General features: G+C 36.7%; 2 protein-coding genes across 2 annotated transcripts; one reads left to right on the top strand and one right to left on the bottom strand.

Annotated features, from left to right (window-relative positions):
• Positions 1 to 5,568: 5,568 nt before the first annotated feature.
• On the top strand, positions 5,569 to 6,171 carry LOC130934495 (uncharacterized). Its single transcript, XM_057864060.1, has one exon. It carries the CDS (start codon positions 5,569 to 5,571, stop codon positions 6,169 to 6,171), a length of 603 nt encoding a protein of 200 aa, XP_057720043.1.
• Positions 6,172 to 8,745: 2,574 nt separating this feature from the next.
• Positions 8,746 to 9,734, bottom strand: LOC130934494 (uncharacterized). Its single transcript, XM_057864059.1, has 2 exons — positions 9,290 to 9,734; positions 8,746 to 8,825 (listed from the first exon to the last, which is right to left on the bottom strand). Exons 1-2 carry the CDS (start codon positions 9,732 to 9,734, stop codon positions 8,746 to 8,748), a joined length of 525 nt encoding a protein of 174 aa, XP_057720042.1.
• Positions 9,735 to 22,949: the final 13,215 nt, after the last annotated feature.

The raw sequence follows: 22,949 nt of genomic DNA, 5'->3' as shown, positions 1-22,949 counted from the left end.
AATTTATTCGTCCCAGTGCATCACCTTGGGGAGCTCCGGTATTGCTAGTAAAGAAGAAGGATGGTGGAATGAGACTTTGCGTAGATTACCGACAGTTAAATAAAGTCACTATCAAGAACAAGTACCCACTTCCACGAATAGATGATTTGATGGATCAGTTAAAAGGTGCAACTGTGTTTTCGAAGATTGATTGCGATCAGGCTATCACCAGATTCGAGTGAAAGAATCAGATATACCGAAGACTGCATTTAGAACTCGATATGGTCACTATGAGTATACAGTTATGTCGTTTGGACTAACTAATGCTCCTGCGATTTTCGTGGATTACATGAATCGTATTTTCCGTCCGTACCTTGATCAGTTCGTAGTAGTTTTCATAGACGATATTCTCATTTATTCGAAGACAGAAGGAGAGCATGAAGAGCATCTAAGGGCTGTATTGCAGATACTGAGGACTCGAAAGTTATATGCTAAACTATCAAAGTGCGAGTTCTGGACAGAGAAGGTGGCATTTTTGGGACATGTTATATCACAGGGAGGAATTGCGGTGGATCCTTCAAAAATTGAAGCAGTAGTGCAATGGGAACCACCTACGACCGTTACAGAAGTTCGGAGTTTTCTCGGACTTGCTGGATATTACCGGAGGTTCATCAAAGGATTTTCACCGATAGCCTTACCTTTGACTTACCTTACACGAAAGAAAGTTCCGTTCGTTTGGACGGCTGAGTGTGATAGAAGTTTCAAGATGCTTAAGGAGAAGTTAACAACTGCACCTGTATTAGTACTACCCGACCCACAGAAACCTTTTGAAGTATACTGTGACGCCTTTCATAAAGGACTTGGATGTGTGCTGATGCAAGACAAAAATGTGGTGGCTTATGCTTCCCGGCAGCTGAGACCTCATGAACGAAATTATCCGACGCATGACTTAGAGTTGGCGGCAGTGGTGTTTGCTCTGAAGATCTGGAGGCACTATTTGTATGGCGCTCAACTAGAAGTTTTCTCTGACCACAAAAGTTTAAAGTATATCTTTGACCAGAAGGATCTTAATATGCGACAGCGAAGGTGGATGGAGTTCCTGAAGGACTATGATTTTAAGTTAAGTTATCACCCAGGAAAAGCAAACGTGGTGGCAGACGCCTTGAGCAGGAAGAATTTGAGTATTTCTTGGATGATGATAAAAGAAGAGAAGCTACTTGCGGAATTTGAGGACCTTAAGTTGGCTATGGCTGAGACGTCAAATGGAGTCTGTTTGGCGCAGTTGCATATAACACCAGATTTTAAGATTAGGATTCAGCAAGCACAAGCACAGGACTCAGAAATGATGACGATGCTGAGACGGATGAAAGTAGAAGAACCAGAAGCTGTAAGACTAGATCGTAGCAGTCTCTAGAGATACAAGAACAAAATTTGTGTGCCTAGCTCTGGAGATTTACGGCAAAGGATTCTTGCAGAAGCTCATCAAAGTAGATTTTCTATGCATCCTGGAGTAACAAAGATGTATCAGGATTTGAAACAAATGTTTTGGTGGCCGGGCTTAAAGAAAGAGGTAGCTGATTATGTCTCAAAATGTTTAACTTGCCAGAAGGTGAAGGTGGAACACCAGAAACCGTCAGGAACCCTGCAACCCTTAGAAATACCACAATGGAAATGGGAGCAGATCACTATGGATTTTGTTATGGGATTGCCAAGGACTTCAACAGGACACGATGCCATTTGGGTAATTGTGGACAGGTTGACACAATCAGCGCACTTCCTTCCGATTCGAGTTGACTATACATTAGAAAGGCTGGCACGGATATATATTCAAGAAATCATACGATTGCACGGAATACCTTCATCAATTGTTTCAGACCGAGATCCGAGGTTTACTTCCAGATTTTGGGGAGCTTTCCAGAAAGCTTTAGGAACAGAATTGCATATGAGTACAGCATACCATCCTCAGACAGACGGACAATCAGAGCGAACAATCCAGACATTGGAAGACATGCTAAGATCTTGTGTGATGGATAACCAAGGTAGTTGGGATAAATATTTGCCGTTAGTCGAGTTCGTCTACAACAACAGTTACCAACAAAGTATCGGGATGGCACCATATGAAGCTCTCTATGGAAGGAGATGTCAGACACCATTGTGTTGGCATGATGATGGAGAAGCTAGTGTCTTGGGTCCAGACTTAGTGCAAGAAACTACTGAGAAGATAAAGGGGATTCGCCAGAAGATCCAGACAGCACAGAGTCGTCAAAAGAGCTATGCCGATAATAGACGTAGACCCTTAGAGTTTAGTGAGGGAGACCATGTATTTCTTAAAGTAACCCCGACTACTGGAATAGGTAGAGCCCTTAAGACTAAAAAGCTTAACCCTCGATACATAGGACCTTTCCAAATACTTAAAAGAGTCGGTCTAGTAGCTTATCAAGTAGCCCTTCCTCCAAATCTATCAAACCTTCATGATGTTTTCCATGTCTCACAACTTAAGAAATATATTCCCGACGAGAGTCACATTTTAAAACCAGAGACGGTACAGTTACGAAACGATTTGACATATCAAGCATCACCAGTTCAGATCATAGAAAGAAGTGATAAGCAGCTGAGAGGCAAGACTGTTCGCTTAGTCAAAGTAGCTTGGGGACAAAGAGGAGAAGAAGAATACACTTGGGAATTGGAGGATAAGATGAAAGCTGATTACCCGCATCTATTCTCAGGTAACTGAAATTTTGAGGGCAAAATTTTCTTTTAGGAGGGTAGAATGTAACAACCCCGGTTTTCGAGTACGCGAGATCTTTTCTGAAAGTACGGAGAACTCCGGAGGATCAGTAAGGGGAGAAGCTCTGATATATTATCAAGTATCTCAATTCTAATTGTCATTATGTCATCTTTAAGCTAGAACCTTTTATGAGGCAAGCTTGATAATGCAGTTACGAAGAACATAGTTTTTGAACCGTATCGGTTAGGAGTTTTGATCCGGTTTTTCATAAATAGTCTCAGTTTGACGAACCGGACTCGATTCATGAGAGAAGAGAGATAATAGGGTAATATCATCATTATATGAGTATTAGAAGTTTCTTGAATGATATTATAAGGTTACCTGGTTAGTTTTAGTTAAAAACAGAAAATCGGTTTAACCGGGTTCACAGTTTACTGGTGCAGCTTAGCACCAGCACTCTCTGATGACTTTAGCAATGCTAAGGCCTCATTATTCATGTTTTATTCTTATAATAAATATGTTACTAGTGTCATTTATGCTAGTAGCTCAGAAAATAATTTTTAGAGATGTTTTTGCAAGTGTTCCGATACACCTAGTTTTAGTAGTTATACACCTGAGATATTTTAATATTATTTTAATCCACCTCCAAGCCAACCAATCACAACTCACCCTACACCCCCAAAACCCCCAAGGCTGGCTCATTTTCACTTTGTGGCCGAAAATAGGTAGAGAGAAAAAGAGAGAAAAGTTCTTAGTTCCAAATCTTCAAAGCTTGATTCCTGCTGAACTAAAACTCAAATCAAAATTCCAATCCGACCAAAATGATCCTCTCTTCTTTCTCTACATGATCATATGACTTATCAAGGCTGGGATCAAGGTGAGTTGGCTGCACCATCTCTCTTTTGATTCGGTTTCAAGGAAACATGGTTAAATATGTGTTTCTTGGTGTGATTTAGGAAGAAAAAGTGCTTAAGGACCACCTGAAAGTTTGATTGAATTAAGAGCAGCAAAACCAGGTAGGGTGTCACGAAATTAATCTTGATTATTTGTGTTTGAGATGTGTGAATGTTGTATTATTTGGCTGTGCTAAAAATTGGTTGCATATATGATTGATTCTTGGTGAAAATTTGGTGAAATTTTGATGAAATTTGATGAAATGCAAGCTTTATGTTCATGTTCTTGGAGCAGCTGGAAAAACGAAACCCTAGGCTTAAATTGAGGTTCAATTTGTGAAGAAATCATGTAGAAAAGATGGGGTTTTAGTGGCTGCTAATTTATTATGAATTATAGTAAAAATCGATTGCTGAAAAGACTGAAAAACGGGTAAAAACAGAGAAAGAATTTGAAGAATATATGAAGAACATGAAGAACACTTTGAGTGTGGTGAAGAACATTGAAGAACACCTTTTAGATCTTAGAAAGGGCAAGGAAGTAATTATTTTGGTGTTTTAGGGGTTGTTTGGTAATTTCTGAAAGTTAGGGTGGTAAAAGTAGAAATATTAAAAGTTACGGGTGGTAAAAGTGAATTTTAAAGGTTAAAAGTAAAAGTGAGTTAATTTTCGAAAATTTAATAATAAATAATAAATAATAAATATTAAATAATAATATTTAATTAAAAATAATATTTTAATAAAAATAATAAAATAATGCAGAAAAGGCAGTTTTCTGTAAAAGCTTTAGAAAGACAACTTTAAGTGCAGAATCTCATAATTACCTTCATAACACACTTAGGGAGTGGTAAGAACATATTAGTGAGGCAAAGATAAATAAAAGATAAAAAGTTAAAGAAAAGATAAAAATCGAAGAAAAAGTTTGTAAAGTTTTAATGACAGAAAAGCAGACAGACATTAGTGAACAAACTAGGGAAACATAGTTAGTCCTTGAGTTGCGACTAGGATTAGGTATTATATGAAAAGTTAAACTGTTTTAGTATAGACTTAATGAACCTATACTTGGGACAAGCTAACTATTCATACCGAAATTTACATAAGCTTTAAATACGTACGTTAAGCAGAGAAAAGAGTAACCAGAGCAGAGTAAAGAGATACAGAGAATAGAGTAACCAGAATAGAGAAAAGAGATCAAGAGAAAAGAGTAATTTGATAAAGATGGTTTGAATTAAGATGTTGTAAAAGTGAAAGATGTAAAGTTTGTACAGAATGATTGAACAGAGAAAGAAAGAGGTACTGCATAAGAATGTGAAAATGATGATGATTAATGAGAATGATGATGAATGATGATAATGAGAATGATTATGTGATGATCTGTTGCTTGAGGCAACCCAAGAGCTTCTGTAGGGAAACTAGGATACCTACAGCAATTTTCCGTTCACAAGAGCTTCTATAGGGAAACTAGGATACCTACAGCAAGTTTCCGTTCCCAAGAGTATATTTCCTGCGAGTAGAAAGCAGAGGCTGTCTCAATAGAGCTGCTAATAATTATATGCGCATTTATTTGAACGGAAAATCGTATCCGGGAAATCGTGAACTCGTGACCGGATAAATGTCGGGAATGCAGGTGATAACCGACACATGAGCTCATGGCCTGTGCTAGGACTAGACATGCATCATTTTTGTCTGCGCATCACTCTCTGTTGCATTTCTTTCTGTGTGTGATCTATTTCTTTGTGTTTGTCTGCTTGTATGCTATTTCTATGTTTTATTTTCTTGTATTCTTTTGTTTGTGTTCTGCTTTCTATTGTCTCTACTTTCTCTTTCTGTTTTTATCTTTTGTTTAATGTTTCGCTATATTATGTTATTCGTCTGTTAATCGACCCCAAATAAATGAACGTAACTAATAACCCCGACCCTACTAAGAACTCCCCAGTTCTTACCCCTTCTCTCTCCCTTCCTCCCCCTCAGATGGAGACGGGCGTGATCTTCTATGAGTTCGAGGACCCTTACGTCTACGAGGATCCAGTACATCACAGTTATTTCATCATGGGATTGGAGCCTCGTATTAGACGATACGCGTTACCTGATCGAGCCTTTCAACATCCTCTGTCTAGCCCGCATTTTGACCCTGATGCTCCTTACGACTTTCCCTTATCCTGGTTACATCCTGACGCACCTGTACATCCTTTTCCTAATGACCCTGAGCACCCTATACCAGCTCAACCTTTGAATGAGGTGGAACCTGAGCCTATCATTCCTGATGAGCCCGAGTTAGCTGGTGACTACGTACCTGTGATACCACCAGAGTGGGACCTTCCTCCTGAGCCGATCCCTGACTTTCCACAGCCTGATGAGCCGGCACTACCGGATGATGGGGTAGCTCCTATATACGCGAACGGACCTGTGCTCGCGAATGGTTTTGTACATAGTGACAGCAGTGTTTCTGGTGGATCTGAGGGTACAGTTGTAGCTGCGGATGATGAGGAGGAGGAGGAGGATCCTGAGATAGGGATAGAGCAGGATGAGGAGATGGACGAGCCTCACGGCGATTCTCCGAACGGCCACGAGTAGATATAGTTTGACTGCGAAAGGGGCATTCTTTTGATGACACTCTAGTCTAACATTATCGGATAGATAGTCTCTCACTTGTGTTAATACACCCGAGAGCTAGGAGCTATATAGTGGTTAGGCTAGCCTGGGTGCCAGTTTAACGGCTTTTTGTATGGGCCAGGCCCTGGGAGTGTCGTGTATATATTAGCTACGTAGGTTGACGAGGATGTAAACTGACTTGATCTTGTGTAAACGCTACATGTTTTGTTATAGTGTACATGATGTATATTATCTGCTATATTTCTATATTTCTCTATGCTTGCTTTTATTGCTCTCAATGTATGCTTGCTTATTTTACATTAACATCCGCAGTGAATAAAAAAAAAAGTTACTCGTAAAATTGGCAACGTTCTAACAAGGAACAGGCTCATATATTAAGTAATAGTTAATAATTAGGAAAAATAAGTTAGTAACACTTAGCTTCTTGTATGACCATGGCATACTGGGAGTTGGGTCGTTACATTATGTATTTTCAACGGTGGAGTTTCTACACACCATAGATTAAGGTGTGGAGCTCTGCTGTACCTCGAGTATTAATGCAATTACTATTGTTCTTCTATTCAATTCAGCTTGTTCTTATTCCAAGATATTCATTCGCACTCAAGAACTTGATGAATGTGATGATTATGTGACACTCATCATCATTCTCACTTATGAACAAGTGACTGACAACCACTCTGTTCTACAAGCAACAAGGCTCTAATGTTTATCTCTTGGATTCCTGATACACGATGCATGGTTGATCGCCTGACAACCGAGTGCTCGCCTGACAAACGAGCCAGCCATTCCGTGAGATCAGAGTCTTCGTGGTATAGGCAAGAACTGATGGCGGCATTCAAGAGAATCCGGAAGGTCTAACCTTGTCTGTGGTATTCTGAGTAGGATTCAATGATTGAATGACTGTGACATGCTTCAAACTCCTAGCAGGCGGGGCGTTAGTGACAGACGCAAAAGAATCACTGGATTCTATTCTGGCCTGACCGAGAACCGACAGATGGATAGCCGTGCCGTGACAGGGTGCGTTGAACATTTCCACTGAGAGGATGGGAGGTAGCCACTGACAACGGTGAAACCCTTGCATAAGCTTGCCATGGAAGGGAGTAAGAAGGATTGGATGAAGACAGTAGGAAAGCAGAGAGACGGAAGGGAAAGCACCTCCATTCGCTTATCTGAAGCTCTCACCAATGATATACATAAGTATCTCTATCTTTATCTTTATGTTTTATTGATATATCATCTATACCCATTTGAGTCTGCCTGACTAAGATTTACAAGGTGACCATAGCTTGCTTCATACCAACAATCTCCGTGGGATCCACCCTTACTCGCGTAAGGTTTATTACTTGGACGACCCAGTGCACTTGCTGGTTAGTTGTGCAAAGTTGTGTTTATGCCATGGTATTGAGCACCAAGTTTTTTTGGGGCCATTACTAGGGATTATTTGAGTTGTGAAAAGTAGTGATCACAATTTCGCACACCAAAGTGTTAATTGGAAAAAGAGCAAAAGCACCCCAAAAAAATAACTAAAAAGAGGGAGGAGAAAAGGAAAGAGGCTACCTAAAAGAAAATGAAACTAAATGACTAAGAATCAAAAAGAGAGAGGTAGAGCAAGAGGGAAGCTTAGTATAGTACCTTGAGAGATGGAAATGGGTATGGAAGAAGAAGTTGTAGAGTGGAGTGATGGAGAGTGGAGAGACAATGTAGGGGCCACCGGAGGTAGGTGGTAGGAGGTGGTTGAATGGAAGAAGAAATGGTAGTAGGTGGATGGGTAGTAGAGAGAGTGAGAAGAAAAAGGGAGAAGAAGAATGAAGGGGGCAAGTGTGCTCCCTGTTATATTGACGTCGATTACCCACGCGTGCGCGTATGGTGCGCGCTCGCGCAAGGAAGTGGGGTGGTGTGGTGGCGCGCGCGCGCACGTTGCGCGCACGCGCCCATGTGCTTGTGCTGGTAGCGCAAGGGTGGCTTAGAGGTGGCACAACTCTCTGGACGAAGTACCAGAAGTTGGCTGCAGAAGTTGGCAATGTGGTTATGCCCCAGACATGAGATGGGCCTGGGGTGGGCCTAACTCTCTGTGGAGTGGCCTAGAGGAGGGTGCAGGACGAGGGATGCGTGCGCGGCATAGGCGCGCGCGCGCACATCGTTTTGTGAGCATATGGACGCGTGCGCGCCAAGTGCGCGCACGCGGCAGAGGTGGTGGGCTGGTGGCTTAGTGTAGGCCCGAGAGTGGCCTAACTCTCTGGAAAATATGTACCAGGAGTGCACAAGGGTGATCGGCGCGCGCGCGTACGGTGCGCTAGCGCGTCGATCTGCAGAATTGTCAAAGCGTGCGTACGCGCCATGTGCGCGCACGCGTGATTGACCTGTGCCTCAGGCACGGTGCTAGCGTGGTGTGGGCGCAACTCTCTGGAAAATGTATGGAGGGGTGCTTTTTGCAACCCACGCGTCCGCGCACGGTGCGCGTCCGCATGGATGGTCGTCAAATGCTTCATGGACTCGCGCGCGCCAGGTGCGCGCACGCGCAGAAGGGTGCCTTTTTCAAAGTTTGCATGTTTTCGCACCACTTTTAGCATTCCAACCCTCCAAACAGCCACTTAAGCATGTTTTAACTTGATAAACTACCAAATGAACTCAACAAATGAAGCAAAATTAGAATTGAAATCTAGCTACAACTACATCTATTACCTAGCTACCAAACATGAAGTCAAGTGTTAAGCAAGTGTCAATCAAAGAACGATGCAATGACTATGTACAAAGGAAGATCTTACCATGATGGGGTGTCTCCCACCTAGCACTTTTGTTTACCGTCCTTAAGTTGGACTTCCACTGGCTTAAAGTTCTTGTTCAAGAGATGCATCCCTCAAGAGGAACACTTCAAATTCCTTGGAGTTCTTTCTTTGCTCACCATGGTACAATTTGAGACGTTGCCCATTTACCTTGAAAATGTCCGGACTTGATGGGTGGCGCAAGTGGTAGACCCCATAAGGTTCTACTTTCTCTACTTGGTAGGGTCCATCCCACCTTGATCTAAGCTTTCCGGGTAGCAATCTCAACCTTGAGTTGTAAAGAAGGACTAGTTCACCGGGTCTGAATTCCCTTCTCCTAATGTTCTTGTCATGGATGGCTTTCATCTTTTCCTTGTAAAGTTTAGAATTGTCATAGGCTTCTAATCTTAAGCATTCCAATTCCGCCAGTTGAAGCTTTCTCTCTACTCCGGCTCCACCCAAATTCATATTGCATTCCTTTATGGCCCAATAAGCTTTGTGTTCGATTTCTACTGGTAGATGGCATGCTTTACCATATACAAGTCTAAAAGGGCTCATTCCAATGGGTGTTTTGTAGGCCGTGCGATATGCCCAAAGTGCATCGGAGAGTTTAGCGCTCCAATCCTTCCGATTCGGCTTCACAATCCTTTCCAACACATGTTTGATTTCCCGGTTAGAAACTTCAGCTTGGCCGTTTGTCTGAGGGTGGTAAGCCGTGGCGACTTTGTGTATGATGCCATACTTTCTCATGAGGCCGTCCATTTTTTTGTTGCAAAAGTGGGATCCTTGGTCACTTATGATTGCTCTTGGGGAGCCAAAGCGACAAATGATATTGTTCCTCACAAAAGAATAAACAACATGAGCATCATCCGTTCGGGTGGGGATTGCCTCCACCCATTTTGACACATAATCGACGGCTAACAAGATGTAGAGAAAGCCATTGGAATTTGGAAATGGTCCCATGAAGTCGATTCCCCATACATCGAAGATTTCACAAAAAAGCATATTTTGTTGGGGAATTTCGTCCTTCTTAGAAATATTTCCAAACCGAATGCATTGGGGACAAGATTTGCAATAGAGAGAAGAATCTTTGAGAAGGGTTGGCCACCAAAATCCGCAATCAAGGACCTTTCTTGCCGTTCTTTGGGGGCCATAGTGGCCACCTCCTTCGGAAGCATGGCAAGCGTCCAAGATTGCTTGGAATTCGATTTGATGTATGCATCGTCGCACTATTTGGTCCGCTCCACACCTCCACAAATAGGGATCGTCCCAAACATAGTATTTGGATTCGCTTTTCAGCTTATCCTTTTGATGTTTGTTGAGATTGGGAGGGAGAGTGCGTGAAACCAAGTAGTTTGCTATTGGGGCATACCAAGGAACTACTTCCGAGATTGCGTGCAAACCATCTAGAGGAAAGGAGTCATTGATAGGAGTGGTGTCGCCTTTTGTGTGTTCGAGGCGACTTAGATGGTCCGCCACTAGGTTTTGGGAACCACTCCTATCCTTGATCTCCAAGTCAAATTCTTGTAACAAAAGCACCCAACGAATTAATCTCGGTTTTGATTCATTTTTGGCCAACAAATACTTTAGTGCCGCGTGATCCGAGTACAGTACAACCTTGGAACCTAGAAGATAGGCTCGGAACTTGTCCAAAGCAAAAATAATAGCTAGGAGTTCCTTTTCGGTAGTAGTGTAGTTGGATTGGGCTCCGTCTAGTGTTTTGGAAGCGTAAGCTATGACATAGGGAATCTTACCCTCGCGTTGTGCTAACGCGGCTCCTATCGCATAATTCGAAGCATCACACATGATTTCAAATGGTTGAGTCCAATTCGGTCCTTGCACAATAAGAACTTGTGTCAATGCTACTTTAAGTTTGTCATATGCTTCCACACATTCCTTGCTCAGCTCAAATTCAGTGTCCTTTTGTAGTAGTCGAGAGAGGGGTAAAGCCACCTTGCTAAAGTCTTTGATGAATCTCCTATAGAATCCTGCATGTCCAAGAAAAGAGCGGACTTCCCTCTCGGAGGAGGGGTAAGGTAAACTAGATATGACATTTATTTTTGTCGGATCTACGGAGATGCCTTCTTTTGAGACTATGTGTCCCAAAACAATGCCTTGTTTGACCATGAAATGACATTTTTCAAAATTTAAGACAAGGTTTGTTTTGGTGCATCTCTCTAAGACTTTTTCAAGGTTACCTAGGCAATGATCAAATGAATCACCGTACACACTAAAGTCGTCCATGAAAACTTCCATACATTGTTCTAGAAAGTCCGCAAATAAGCTCATCATGCATCTTTGAAATGTTGCCGGTGCATTGCATAGGCCAAATGGCATACGCTTGTAAGCATACGTTCCAAAGGGGCAAGTAAATATGGTTTTTTCTTGGTCCTCTAGAGCAATGTGAATTTGGAAGTATCCGGAGTAACCATCAAGAAAGCAATAATATGATTTACCGGCTAGTCGATCAAGCATTTGATCAATGAACGGTAGTGGGAAGTGATCTTTTCTTGTGGCCGCATTCAACCTTCGGTAGTCTATGCATACTCTCCAAGAATTTCGCACTCTTGTTGCTATAAGTTCACCGCTTTTATTTTTGATTGTGGTCACCCCGGATTTCTTTGGCACCACTTGGACCGGGCTTACCCACTCGCTATCCGAGATAGGATAGATGATGTCCGCTTCAAGTAGCCTAGTGACCTCTTTTTTCACAACCTCAAGAATGGTTGGATTAAGTCTCCTTTGAGGTTGTCGGACCGGTCTTGCTCCTTCTTCAAGAAATATGCGATGCTCGCATACTTGGGGGCTTATTCCCACTAGGTCCGCCAAACTCCACCCAATCGCCCTTTTGTTTTTCCTCAATACATCTAGCAACTTTTCTTCTTGTTGAGGAGTTAACTCTTTTGCAATTATCACGGGGAGCTTTTGGGCTTCATCAAGATATGAGTACCTTAAGTGGGGTGGTAGTGGCTTCAATTCCATCTTTTTGTCATTCTTTGAAGTTTGAGTTTCCGGATGGTTTGTATGGTGTGTGATGTTTAGTTTGCTTGGACCTTCATTTGCTTCTTCAATCATGTACTTCTCATCTAACTTTGCAAGGTGCACTTCGTCAACCATGTTGTCAATTGGGTCACACCGAAATAGAGAGTGATTCTCCGATGGGTGCTTCATTGCTTCTTCTAGGCTAAAACTTACGACTCTCCCATCTATTTCAAATGACTAGGTTCCCGAGTAGGCATCTAGCTTAAATCTAGAAGTTCTCAAAAATGGTCTTCCAAGTAGGATAGATGATGCTCTCTCGGTTTCGATTGATGGCATTTCAAGGACATAGAAGTCAATCGGAAACACCAACCCTTTGATATTCACCAATACATCTTCCGCGACACCCGTCACGGTTATTATGCTTTTATCCGCTAGGACAAATCTTGCCGTCGACCTTTTTAGTTGTGGCAACTTCAATACCCGATAGACGGAGAGCGGCATGATGCTAACACATGCTCCGAGGTCACACATACAATCTATAAATTGAACTCCATTGACGGTGCAAGTGACCATACAAGGACCCGGATCATCACACTTCTCGGGCAATGCTCCCATTAAAGCGGAAATAGAACTCCCCAATGGGATGGTTTCCAATTCAAGAATTCTATCCTTGTTCATGCATATATCTTTAAGGAATTTTGCATATCTAGGAACTTGATGGATAGCATCAAAGAGGGGGATGGTTACCTTAACTTTCTTAAACATTTCTACCATTTTGGGGTCGAGTTCTATGCGCTTCCTAGCTTTCTTTGCAAGTGTTGGAAATGGGAGTGGTTGAGCAATTTCTTCTTCCAAGGTTCTCTTGGTCTTGGGGGTCTCCTTTGTTGGTTGAGCTTCATCCTCAACTATGACTTGTGGTGTCTCCTCTTCCATTACCTCTTCTATATCTATTCTCTCCTCCTCTTGAGCGATTGTGATAGGATTTGAGTCTTTTGCTCCCTTCTCTTTTAATTGTGTTCCGGATCTAAGGGTGATGGCATTGATGCCCCCTTAGGATTGGGTTGAGGTTGAGAGGGAATGGCGCTTTGGATTGGGGGTTGAGGAGTGGTATTTGTTGGTGTGTCCATTCGTGCAAGAAGAGCTTGTAGTGTAGAGGTGAGGCCGGTAAGGCCGGAAGCAAGTGTGTTTTGTAGTTCCTTTTGGCCTTGGATGATGGTCCGGAGTGTTTCGTCTTGGTTGGAGGGGGTGGTTGCATATGTGAGTTGAGGGGTTTGTGATTGGTTGGGTGATGGTCTTTGATGTGGTGGTTGGTATGTTTGGTAGTTTCTTTGTGGGTTTTGTTGGTTGTATGGTTGATTTTGTTGGTTGAATGGTGGCCGGTTTTGTGAGAAATTTTGTGAGTTGTTGCTCCATCTTTGACCTCCTCTATTGTTGTTGTTGTCTATTCCCTTGTTGATGATTGTCTCTCCAATTTTGGTTGTGATACCCACTCCCTTGATTGTAGCTTCCTCCTTGATAAGGGTGCCTTGATTAGGATTACCGCCTTGGTAGTACCCTTGATTTGGGCGGTCATAGAAATTATGGATAGCCGCCAAAGTGTTATCTTCTTGAAGGCTCGGGCACTCATCCATGTAGTGGGAATAACAAGAACAAATGTCACACACTTTGTGAGGAACCAATTGTTGGTTGTGTTGTTGAGGGGGTGGGGAGTGTTGTTGGTATGATTGAGGTTGTTGTGGTTGTTGTTGGTTCAATTGGGGTTGCCTCAAGATGGATGTCATTTCGCTCAAGGATTGAGTTAGAGCGGTGGTTTCACTACTAGTTGATACCTCATTCACGGTTCTTGGGCGGTTGACTCTTCGTCTCATATGTTGATTGGATTCGGCTAAGTCAATGATAAGTTGCCATGCCTCCTCCGCTGTTTTATATTTAGACAAAGAACCATTGCAAGAGGTGTCCAAGAGAGTTCTATCTTGTTCTTGCATCCCTTGACATATGTATCCAAGCAATACTTGAGTGTCAAGCATGTGATTAGGGCATGCGTCTAGTAGCTTACGAAACCGTTCCCAATACTCGTATAGCGGTTCCGTTTCACCTTGCACAATACAAGACATTTCCTTCCTTAGCCTATCCATCTTCTCCGGGGGCAAGAATTTTTCCAAGAATCCTCTTCTAAGTAAGTCCCAATCGGAGATGACTTCACTAGATAGAGTGTAGAACCATTCTTTAGCCTTGTCCTCAAGAGAAAAAGGGGAAGCAAACAACCATATAGCAACTTCATCGGATCCTTCCCGTCTAGTTGTTGAGCATATACGATGAAAGTCCTTGAGATGTCGAATAGGATCTTGTGCGGGAAGCCCATGAAACTTAGGTAGGAGGTTGATCAAAGCGGTCTTAAGTTCAAAGTTTGCATTCAAGTTGGGATGAGTCACATGAAAGGGTTGAAGGACATAATCCGGTGCACCCGCTTCCTTGATGGTAACTCTCCTCGGAGCATCCATGGCGTTAGTACCTAAAACAAAAGAAGAGTTGTTAGTGATATTGATGGGAGAATGACTAATGCCTTCTTTGAGTGACGGTTCAATGTTCACTTTTAGTAAGGTGGTTGAGGTGATGAAAACCTCTTCACCTTTTCCAAGCTTTAGCCGCCTCCGAGCTTGTCTAATATGAAACAAAGTTCGTTCTATTTCCGGATCAAAGGGGACTAAGCTCGGATTCGGTTGTGAACGCGTCATGCAATGAAGGGAAAGTGAGATTCATGGTAACGATGAGGGGTTAGTCACTTGAACAATTTACAATGAAATGCAACTATGTACATATATACACACATTTACTCCAAACAATAACATGGCACACTAATTAATGAAGGAACATTATAGCGAGACAAAGGAACATTTATGTAAAGTATGACAGAGTTAATTAATGAAACATTATAGCGAGACAAGGCACGACAGAATAACCTTATCAGAGGAACAAGAGACTGGAATTGCAGCAGCTCGATGACCCTCACCGGCAAGAACAGAACCGACAGTAACTTCAAGGGGGCTGAGATAGCAAACCCTAAGAAAAAGAAGCAGAATTTTGGAGTAGCAACAGCGACGCTGGTGGCTCAAAGCTGCAAAAATGCGACGCCGGCTCACCTCAAGTGACAGTAAGCTATGCCGACGGCAGAGGCGTAGCCAGAAGCTTCGGCAGCGGCAAATCTGGTGGTGGTTCAGACGAAGACGACACCGGCGACTGGGCGAAACTGGCTCCGACGGCGCACGGGTGTCCTTCCTCCTCTCTTTAATCGCGTCACTCCCTCTCTCCGCGGCGGTGGCATGGCAGCAGTGATGAGATTCAGCGGCGGTGAATCACTGGCGACGGAGGTTTGGCAATGGTAAACAGCTTCTCCTCCTCTGTGCACGCTCTGCTATTCCCTTCCACCAATTAGTGACGACAACGCGGATAGGGTGCGGCGGTGCAGACGACAGCAGCTCCTCTCTCTCTCTCTCTCTCTCTCTCTCCTTGGTTCTTTCCTACGATGGTGGTGCGGCTCGACGGCAACGGAGCGGCGGCATGGCGGTGATGACTGCACGCGGTCTCCCTCCTTCCCGGTCTCTCTTTTCCCCATATCTCTTCCTTTCTGCCCTCACAGTTTCTTTCTTTCTTTTTCTTTCTTGCTTTCTATTATTGCTGCCGTATGTTAGATTAGAAAGGGGAAACAAAGGCGGCTAGGATTAGCTTAGAAGGAATTAGGGATTTTTATTTCAATTAGGGTTTTATTTTATGAAATTAGAGTTTGGGTAAAATTCATATGAGTAATATAACAATTTTATAAAATCAAGAGTAATAGGATAATTAAAAACCTATTTTAACCCAACATTAGTATTTATTAAAAAAAACTATTTAATTATCAACTTACAAATTATTTTCAAATAAATATTCTACTTCGATAATTAAAGATAGTATAATTAATTTTCTTTATTCATAAAAATTAAAGTATTAAATTTTCAAATCAAAATTATTTAAATCAAACCATGTAAATTCTTATTATTCTACAATTCTTAAATTTTATAATTTAAATATAAAACTTATCCAATAATTATAAAATTAGATAAAATTTTTAATTTAATTATCAAAATTTGATTGAGTTAGCTTTAATAAAATAATTTTTAAAATTAAAATCTTTAATAAATAAATAAATTGAAATTAACTCATAACAAGATCTTTTAAAAGTTTTGAATCTTACATCATACCTGTATCTTTTTGGATGTAAATATTTATTTTTAAAATTTTTTGATAAATTATATTGTAAAACAACTATATTATTATCCGATAGAAATGAATCATATGCATAAACCTTAAAGATGGCTAGCTCCTACATGGTAGATGGTTAAGTGTCCCTTCTAAATTTTCTATTGTGACAATATCTTATTAAAGATAATAAAACTATTTAATAATAATAACAATAATTTTTAGAAAGTATATTATATTTTAATTTGATACATAAATAATATATTATATTAAAGATGGTAAAAAATACAATATATTATATTTTTTAGTCATACATTAGTGGTAACAAAACTTAGGTGAATTTTATTAAAATTTTTATATTTTAAAAGTTTATAATTAAATCGTTATTAGTTATTATTTAAAAAAATATGATATTAAAATATTTAGTTATACAATATTTTTAATTTATTTAATATTAAATAAATATTTTAAAAAATTATATTTTCTAAAATATAAGAACATAGTTCAAAATTTAATAAAACTATAAAAACTATAAAAGTAATTATTAAAGCTAATATTTAAAGTAACAACTCGTATATGCTATTCAAATTCTTTATTATTGGACCAATTCTAAAGGTTTTATTCTTTAATTATTACAAAAAATTGTATTTTCTAAAGTAATTATCTGATTCTTTAATTCATTAATTTTGATAAACACAGAATTCTTATTTAACCGTTATTTTTTAGGTATTTTAATGAGTGGAATAGTGGAAATAAAATGATTGAGTGAATACTCCACTCGTTCTGACAATTATCTTGAAAGGACGATAAGGTCTTTAAGAAAAAAAACACCTAACCCGACTTCTGATTTTTTTTTTGGATTAATTAGTCTCTATATCAAGAAAACAACATTGATTTTTTTGTACAGGGACTAATCAGTCCCGTAAAAATAAAGTTTAAGAGTTGGATTAGATATTTTATTTTCTCAAAAGTTTCGTTGTCTTTTAAACTAATTGTCAGAGACTGTTTTTGGGTTTTTTTTTAAAATGATTTAACCGTTATTTTTTAGATATTTTAAATCATTCTATGTACAGAAAATATATTTTTTAGATATTTTTTAGATATTTTTTAGATATTTTAAATCATTCTATGTACAGAAAATATATTTTTTAGATATTTTTTAGATATTTTAAATCATGCACTTCGTAATAAACCGTACTCAAAAATACAAAGAGATATGTTTATATTTGAAAAATATATTTTTATTTAATTATCATTGTCTATTACAAATAATAAAATTTATTTTTCAAATGTCATACTTATGTCTTTTTGGGATGTCAATATTTATTTTTAAAATTTTTTTTGATAAATTATATGGTAAACAAACTATATTATTATCCAATAAAAATGAATCATATGCATGAATTTTAAGATGACTATCTTATAAATAGTAGATGATTAAACGTCACTTCTAAATTTGATGGTGTGACAAATCTTATTAAAGATTGTAAAACTATTTAATAATAATAACAATAATGTTTAGAAAGTATATTATATTTTAATTTGATTTATAAACAAAGAATAATACAAATGCTTCAAATATTTTTTAGTCGTACATTGATGGTAATAAAACTTAGCTTAATTTTATTAATTTTTTTATATTTTTATATTTTAAAAGTTTATAATTAAATCCTTATTAGTTATCATATGAAAAAAAATAATATTAAAATATTTAGTTATTTAATATTTTTAATTTATTTTATATTAAAAAATATTCTAAAAATTATAATTTTTAAAATATAAAAATATAATTAAAAATTTGATAAAATTATAAAAATTATAAAAATAATTATTAAAACTAAAATTTAAACCTAACAAGTCATATATGCTATTCAAATTTTTTATTATTGGACCAATTCTAATAGTTTTATTCTTTAGTTATTACACAAAAATAATTGCATTTTTTGTAGTGATTATCGGATTCTTTGATTTGTTAACTCTGATAAACACAAAATTCTTATTTAGCGGTTACTTTTTAGGTATTTTAACTGGTAGAACAGTGGAAACAAAATCAATTTGAAGCTAAGTCATTCTATATACAGAAAATATGTTTTTGATTTGACGTGAGACAAAAGTATCCACAAAAATAAAGAAAACAAGAGGAAAGCATAAATTAAGTATAGTATGTATCTGATTTGTCGTGAGACAAAAGTACCTACAAAGGTAAAGAACACAAGAAGAAAGCATAAACCAAGTACTTATCATGCACTTCGTAATAAACCGTACTCAGAAATACAAAAAGACTATTTATACATGAAAAATATATTTTTATTTAATTATCATTTCCTATTACATAATAAAATTTATTTTTCAAATGTCATACTTATATCTTTTTGGAGTGTCAATATTTATTTTTAAAAATCTTTTGATAAATTATTTGGTAAACAAACTATATTATTATCCAATGAAAATGATTCATATGAATGAATTTTAAGATGACTATCTTATAAATAGATGATTAAACGTCACTCCTAAATTTTATAGTGTGACAAATCTTATTAAAGATTTTAAAATTATTTAACAATAATAACAATAATGTTTAGAAAGTATATTATATTTTAATTCGATTTATAAATAAAGAATAATACAAGTGATTCAAATATTTTTTTAGTCCTATATTGGTGGTAATAAAACTTAGCATAATTTTATTAAATTTTTTTATATTTTTATATTTTAAAAATTTATAATTAAATCATTATTAGTTATTATCTGAAAAAATATAATATTAAAATATTTAGTTATACAATATTTTTAATTTATTTTATATTAAATAAATATTTTTAAAAAGTATATTTTCTAAAATATTTGAACATAATTAAAAATTTGATAAACTTATAAAGAGTACAAAAAATAATTTTTAAAACTAAAATTTAAACGTAACAACTCATATATGCTATTCAAATTCTTTATTATTGGACCAATTCTAATAGTTTTATTCGTTAATTATTACAAAAAATAATAATTGCATTTTTAAAGTAATTATTTTGATTCTTTAAAAATAATTCATTAATTCTGATAAACACAAATTATCTGTTGTTTAGTTGGTTTTTTAATGGATAAAACAATGGGAACAAAATAAATTTAAAATAGGTCATTTAATTTTACGGACAGAAATGTATCTTTGATTTGACGTGAGACAAAAACATATACAAAGGTAAAGACTAAAGAAAATAAGACAAACGAACCAAAAGTACTTATTCCGTACTCGAAGTACTCAGAATCCTGTTAACACTTCAATTTTGAAGTACAGGTAGTTAGTGATCTAGGTACCAGAGAATAAGACAATCTGAGAAAAGGTTATACTCTGACAAAAATAATTTGTAACTGTATGATGTGTTTGTGGCATTCAAAGCAGAAAACTAAAGACTCGTACATATACATATGAAGAATGGATTCTACGTTTGTCACATTCCCCAAAAGACGTTAATTATTAATAATTTATATTTGGATATTGCATAGGATTTTTTTTGAAAAAATAAAAATGTAACAAGAATCTAATGAAGACAAAAGTATATCTTTTTGTATATCTGTTTTACAAGAATCATGCGGAATGAACTCCGTTGTACGATGGGTTCCAACTTTCAAGTTCTTGTAGAGTATAACCTGTGGTTTGTTTTTCATATTTGACCAATTAAAATGTTACAATAATTTTTCATAATATGATGGTTAAAAGCTGAAAAAATACGAGAAAATTTTATTACATGATAAAAGACGATCGTATCCATTTCTAAAAAATTGAGTGGATAAATTCAGACAAAATAAATAATGCTACATTCTTTTATGAAGAAACAGGTTTATATGATATGATATTCAAATGAACAAAAATATTTCAATTAAAATTTTTCAGTTACAAAATCTTTTAGTTGGATGAATTAATTAAATTATGCATTAAATTATACATTTGTAATATTTCAATCAAATTTTATTTGCAATATTCACAAAGTATTTTATCCAAATAAAATAAAATAATAAATTTATTTCATTAATATTTGTCTATTTAATGTGGTTGATTTATTTTTTGTTAGTTTTATGAAATAATTTAAAGTTAGTTTAATGCATTATAGATTTAGAACTGTAGCAAGAATAACAAGAATAATTTTGATAAAAGAATAATTTAAACTAGTAATTTGAAAAATATGATGGTTATATTATTTATAAGTTAAAGGAGAGAGTACAACGTATTGTGAGACTTAAACATTTTTTCACCTGATTACGATTTACAATGGGTCTTATGGTCGATTTATAAGCTTCTCATCTTATATAATCCTTCCTAATTATTATATTTTAGATACTCCTAAATACTATCCTATATATTTATAGAACTTGATTTATTTATTTTCTAGTTTTTTAATCATAATATTTATATATTTATTTTTATATATATTTTTATTTATTTGTAGGATTATTATAGTTTTATTGATATTTTGGTGTTGAAAATTTAAGATATTTTATTTTAGAAATGGTATGCTGATTTTTTATTGATCTTGAGAGATGCAAATACCGCAGCAGACATCATGATAAAGACTACAATAAAAACAATTTTTTATTTATTTTTTTTGTTATTGTTTATTTTCTTTTCCGTCACAAAAAAATGAGATAGAGAGAAGAAAGAAATGAAATTTTCTCCTAGCAAAGAAAGTTAAAGCCTCCTTTATATTTTGGGTAGTTAAAATTTCATTAAAATTTCTTGAAATTTAAAATTTTTCTATTAATTGCCCAAAGATATTTATTTTTTTAGATCAATTTCTTATAACTGGATTCGGGGAGAGAAACATAACAACCATGTACCAATTGTCAAAAAGCGAATCCCCTTCAACATTGTCAATAAGGATTAATTATTCACCATTTGGAACATTACAGAGGTACACGAGCAAACAAAAGGAATTGCAATACATATATAATCTCCAATTAATCATCCCTATATAAAATCAGATGTTGCAGGCCTATCTAATTTATCTAACTAATTATCTTAATTTACAACTAAACTAACCTAACTTGATTTAATTTTTAATTAGACTAAAATAATGTAACAAACAATATACTAAATCTCTAAAGATACATTTTATTAAAAAATTTAATAAAAGTCATAATATAAATAAAGAAACTTCATTGGAAAATTACTTCTCGTGGTCGGAGTGCGGTGGTGACGGTGCAATGATAAAAGGATACAGTAGTGTTTTCTGCGGTGGTGGACACCAGGGCCTAGGATTTTCTCTTTTTGCAAAAAATAATATCAATGGAGAAATTACTTACTTTTGGTGTGATGATCCTTAGCGACGACGATGATAGCACAGTGAGGATCTCCAACGGCGACAGCATAGTGACAGCGGTGAGTTGAAATGCGGCTTAGTTGTGCTCCAATGCTTCCACAGTAGTGCGATGACGTTCTACATACCGGCGATGACTGACGAGCGGTTGTGGCAGTGATGGAGGAGGCTAACAGCAGCTACCTTCAATGGAGGAAAGAGAAAGAGAGAGAAGAGGAGAAGAGAGAGGAGAATTGTAGAAGTGATGGAGATGGAGAGAGCATTTCAAATTTTTTTCAATTTTTTCATTGAAATTATCCATGAAAAAATCTAACAGTAATAAGCTAACAGTTATCAAAATGACACGTTTTATTTATTGGCTTTATCGTCGAATTTTTCACTAGTAAATTTGACGGTAATATTGGAGCCAAAAAATCCAAATTCACACCAAAAATTACCATCGTACTGAATCTGACAGTAATTTTTTGGCCAAACAAATTTTTGTGCCAATCCCTAGAAAATTCCGGCAATAATGTCCCACCCAAAATTTAACGGTAAATAAATTTGACAGATTTCAGTGAATTTCTTATAATGACAAATCTCAACATTAACAACTCTTCTTGTACCAATACCATTTAACAAAATAACACAAGATCACTCTAACAAGCATGAATCAAAATCCAAATAAATCAAATTGAAAAGTATACAAATTGAAAAAAATTAGAGAACAGAGGGAGACAATAATGAGGAAGAAAGGCTAAGGCAAAGGAATATGACGGTTGAAGAGAAGTAGATCCAAATAAAGACAATCACATGGAGACTTGGCAGAGAAGTGGAGGTAGGGATAAAGGTAGATCGAGAGAAGGAAACGGAGGAGTAACAAAGGATAGGTGAATCTAGGAATCATCTTCAATAAGGATTGTCCTTAAAATAAAAGCTATGCACTATTGTAGTGGGAGATTTCATATTTTGAGAAAATTTGATATCTATTAACTATTATGCATGGTTGTACTTTATAAAACGTTAAAGTACAAATGCTCAAAAAGTTAAGGTGTTAAATTTCGAAAGATTTTTGATAAATACAAATGGGCGTTAAAAGATTATACACATGATTGATTGGCTCTAGTGCAAGTGGGAGATTATTGAGATAATAGTATGTCCAAGATCCAATTTATCATGATTAGCTCTTGTGCAAGGTGGAGATTGCTAGGAATAAGTAATATGACCACAATTCAATCTATCATGTGTCAAATAATTTGTTATTATTATTATATTAAAGGGTTAATATAAGATTTTTGATTAAATTTATATATTTACCATTATGATAGTGATCATAATAGATAAATATTTTATAATTTGTTTTTTCCAAAGACAATTATTTTATTCCAACAATGAGAGGAATACAAATAGTCCAAAATTCAAGACGACAGTAACAAAGAAAGTGGGGGTATCCCAGTAAAATCAACTAAGTGAT

The sequence above is a fragment of the Arachis stenosperma genome, chromosome 6 (assembly GCF_014773155.1).
Source record: "Arachis stenosperma cultivar V10309 chromosome 6, arast.V10309.gnm1.PFL2, whole genome shotgun sequence".
NCBI lineage: Eukaryota > Viridiplantae > Streptophyta > Magnoliopsida > Fabales > Fabaceae > Arachis > Arachis stenosperma.
This window is presented reverse-complemented; position numbering and strand designations above follow the sequence as displayed.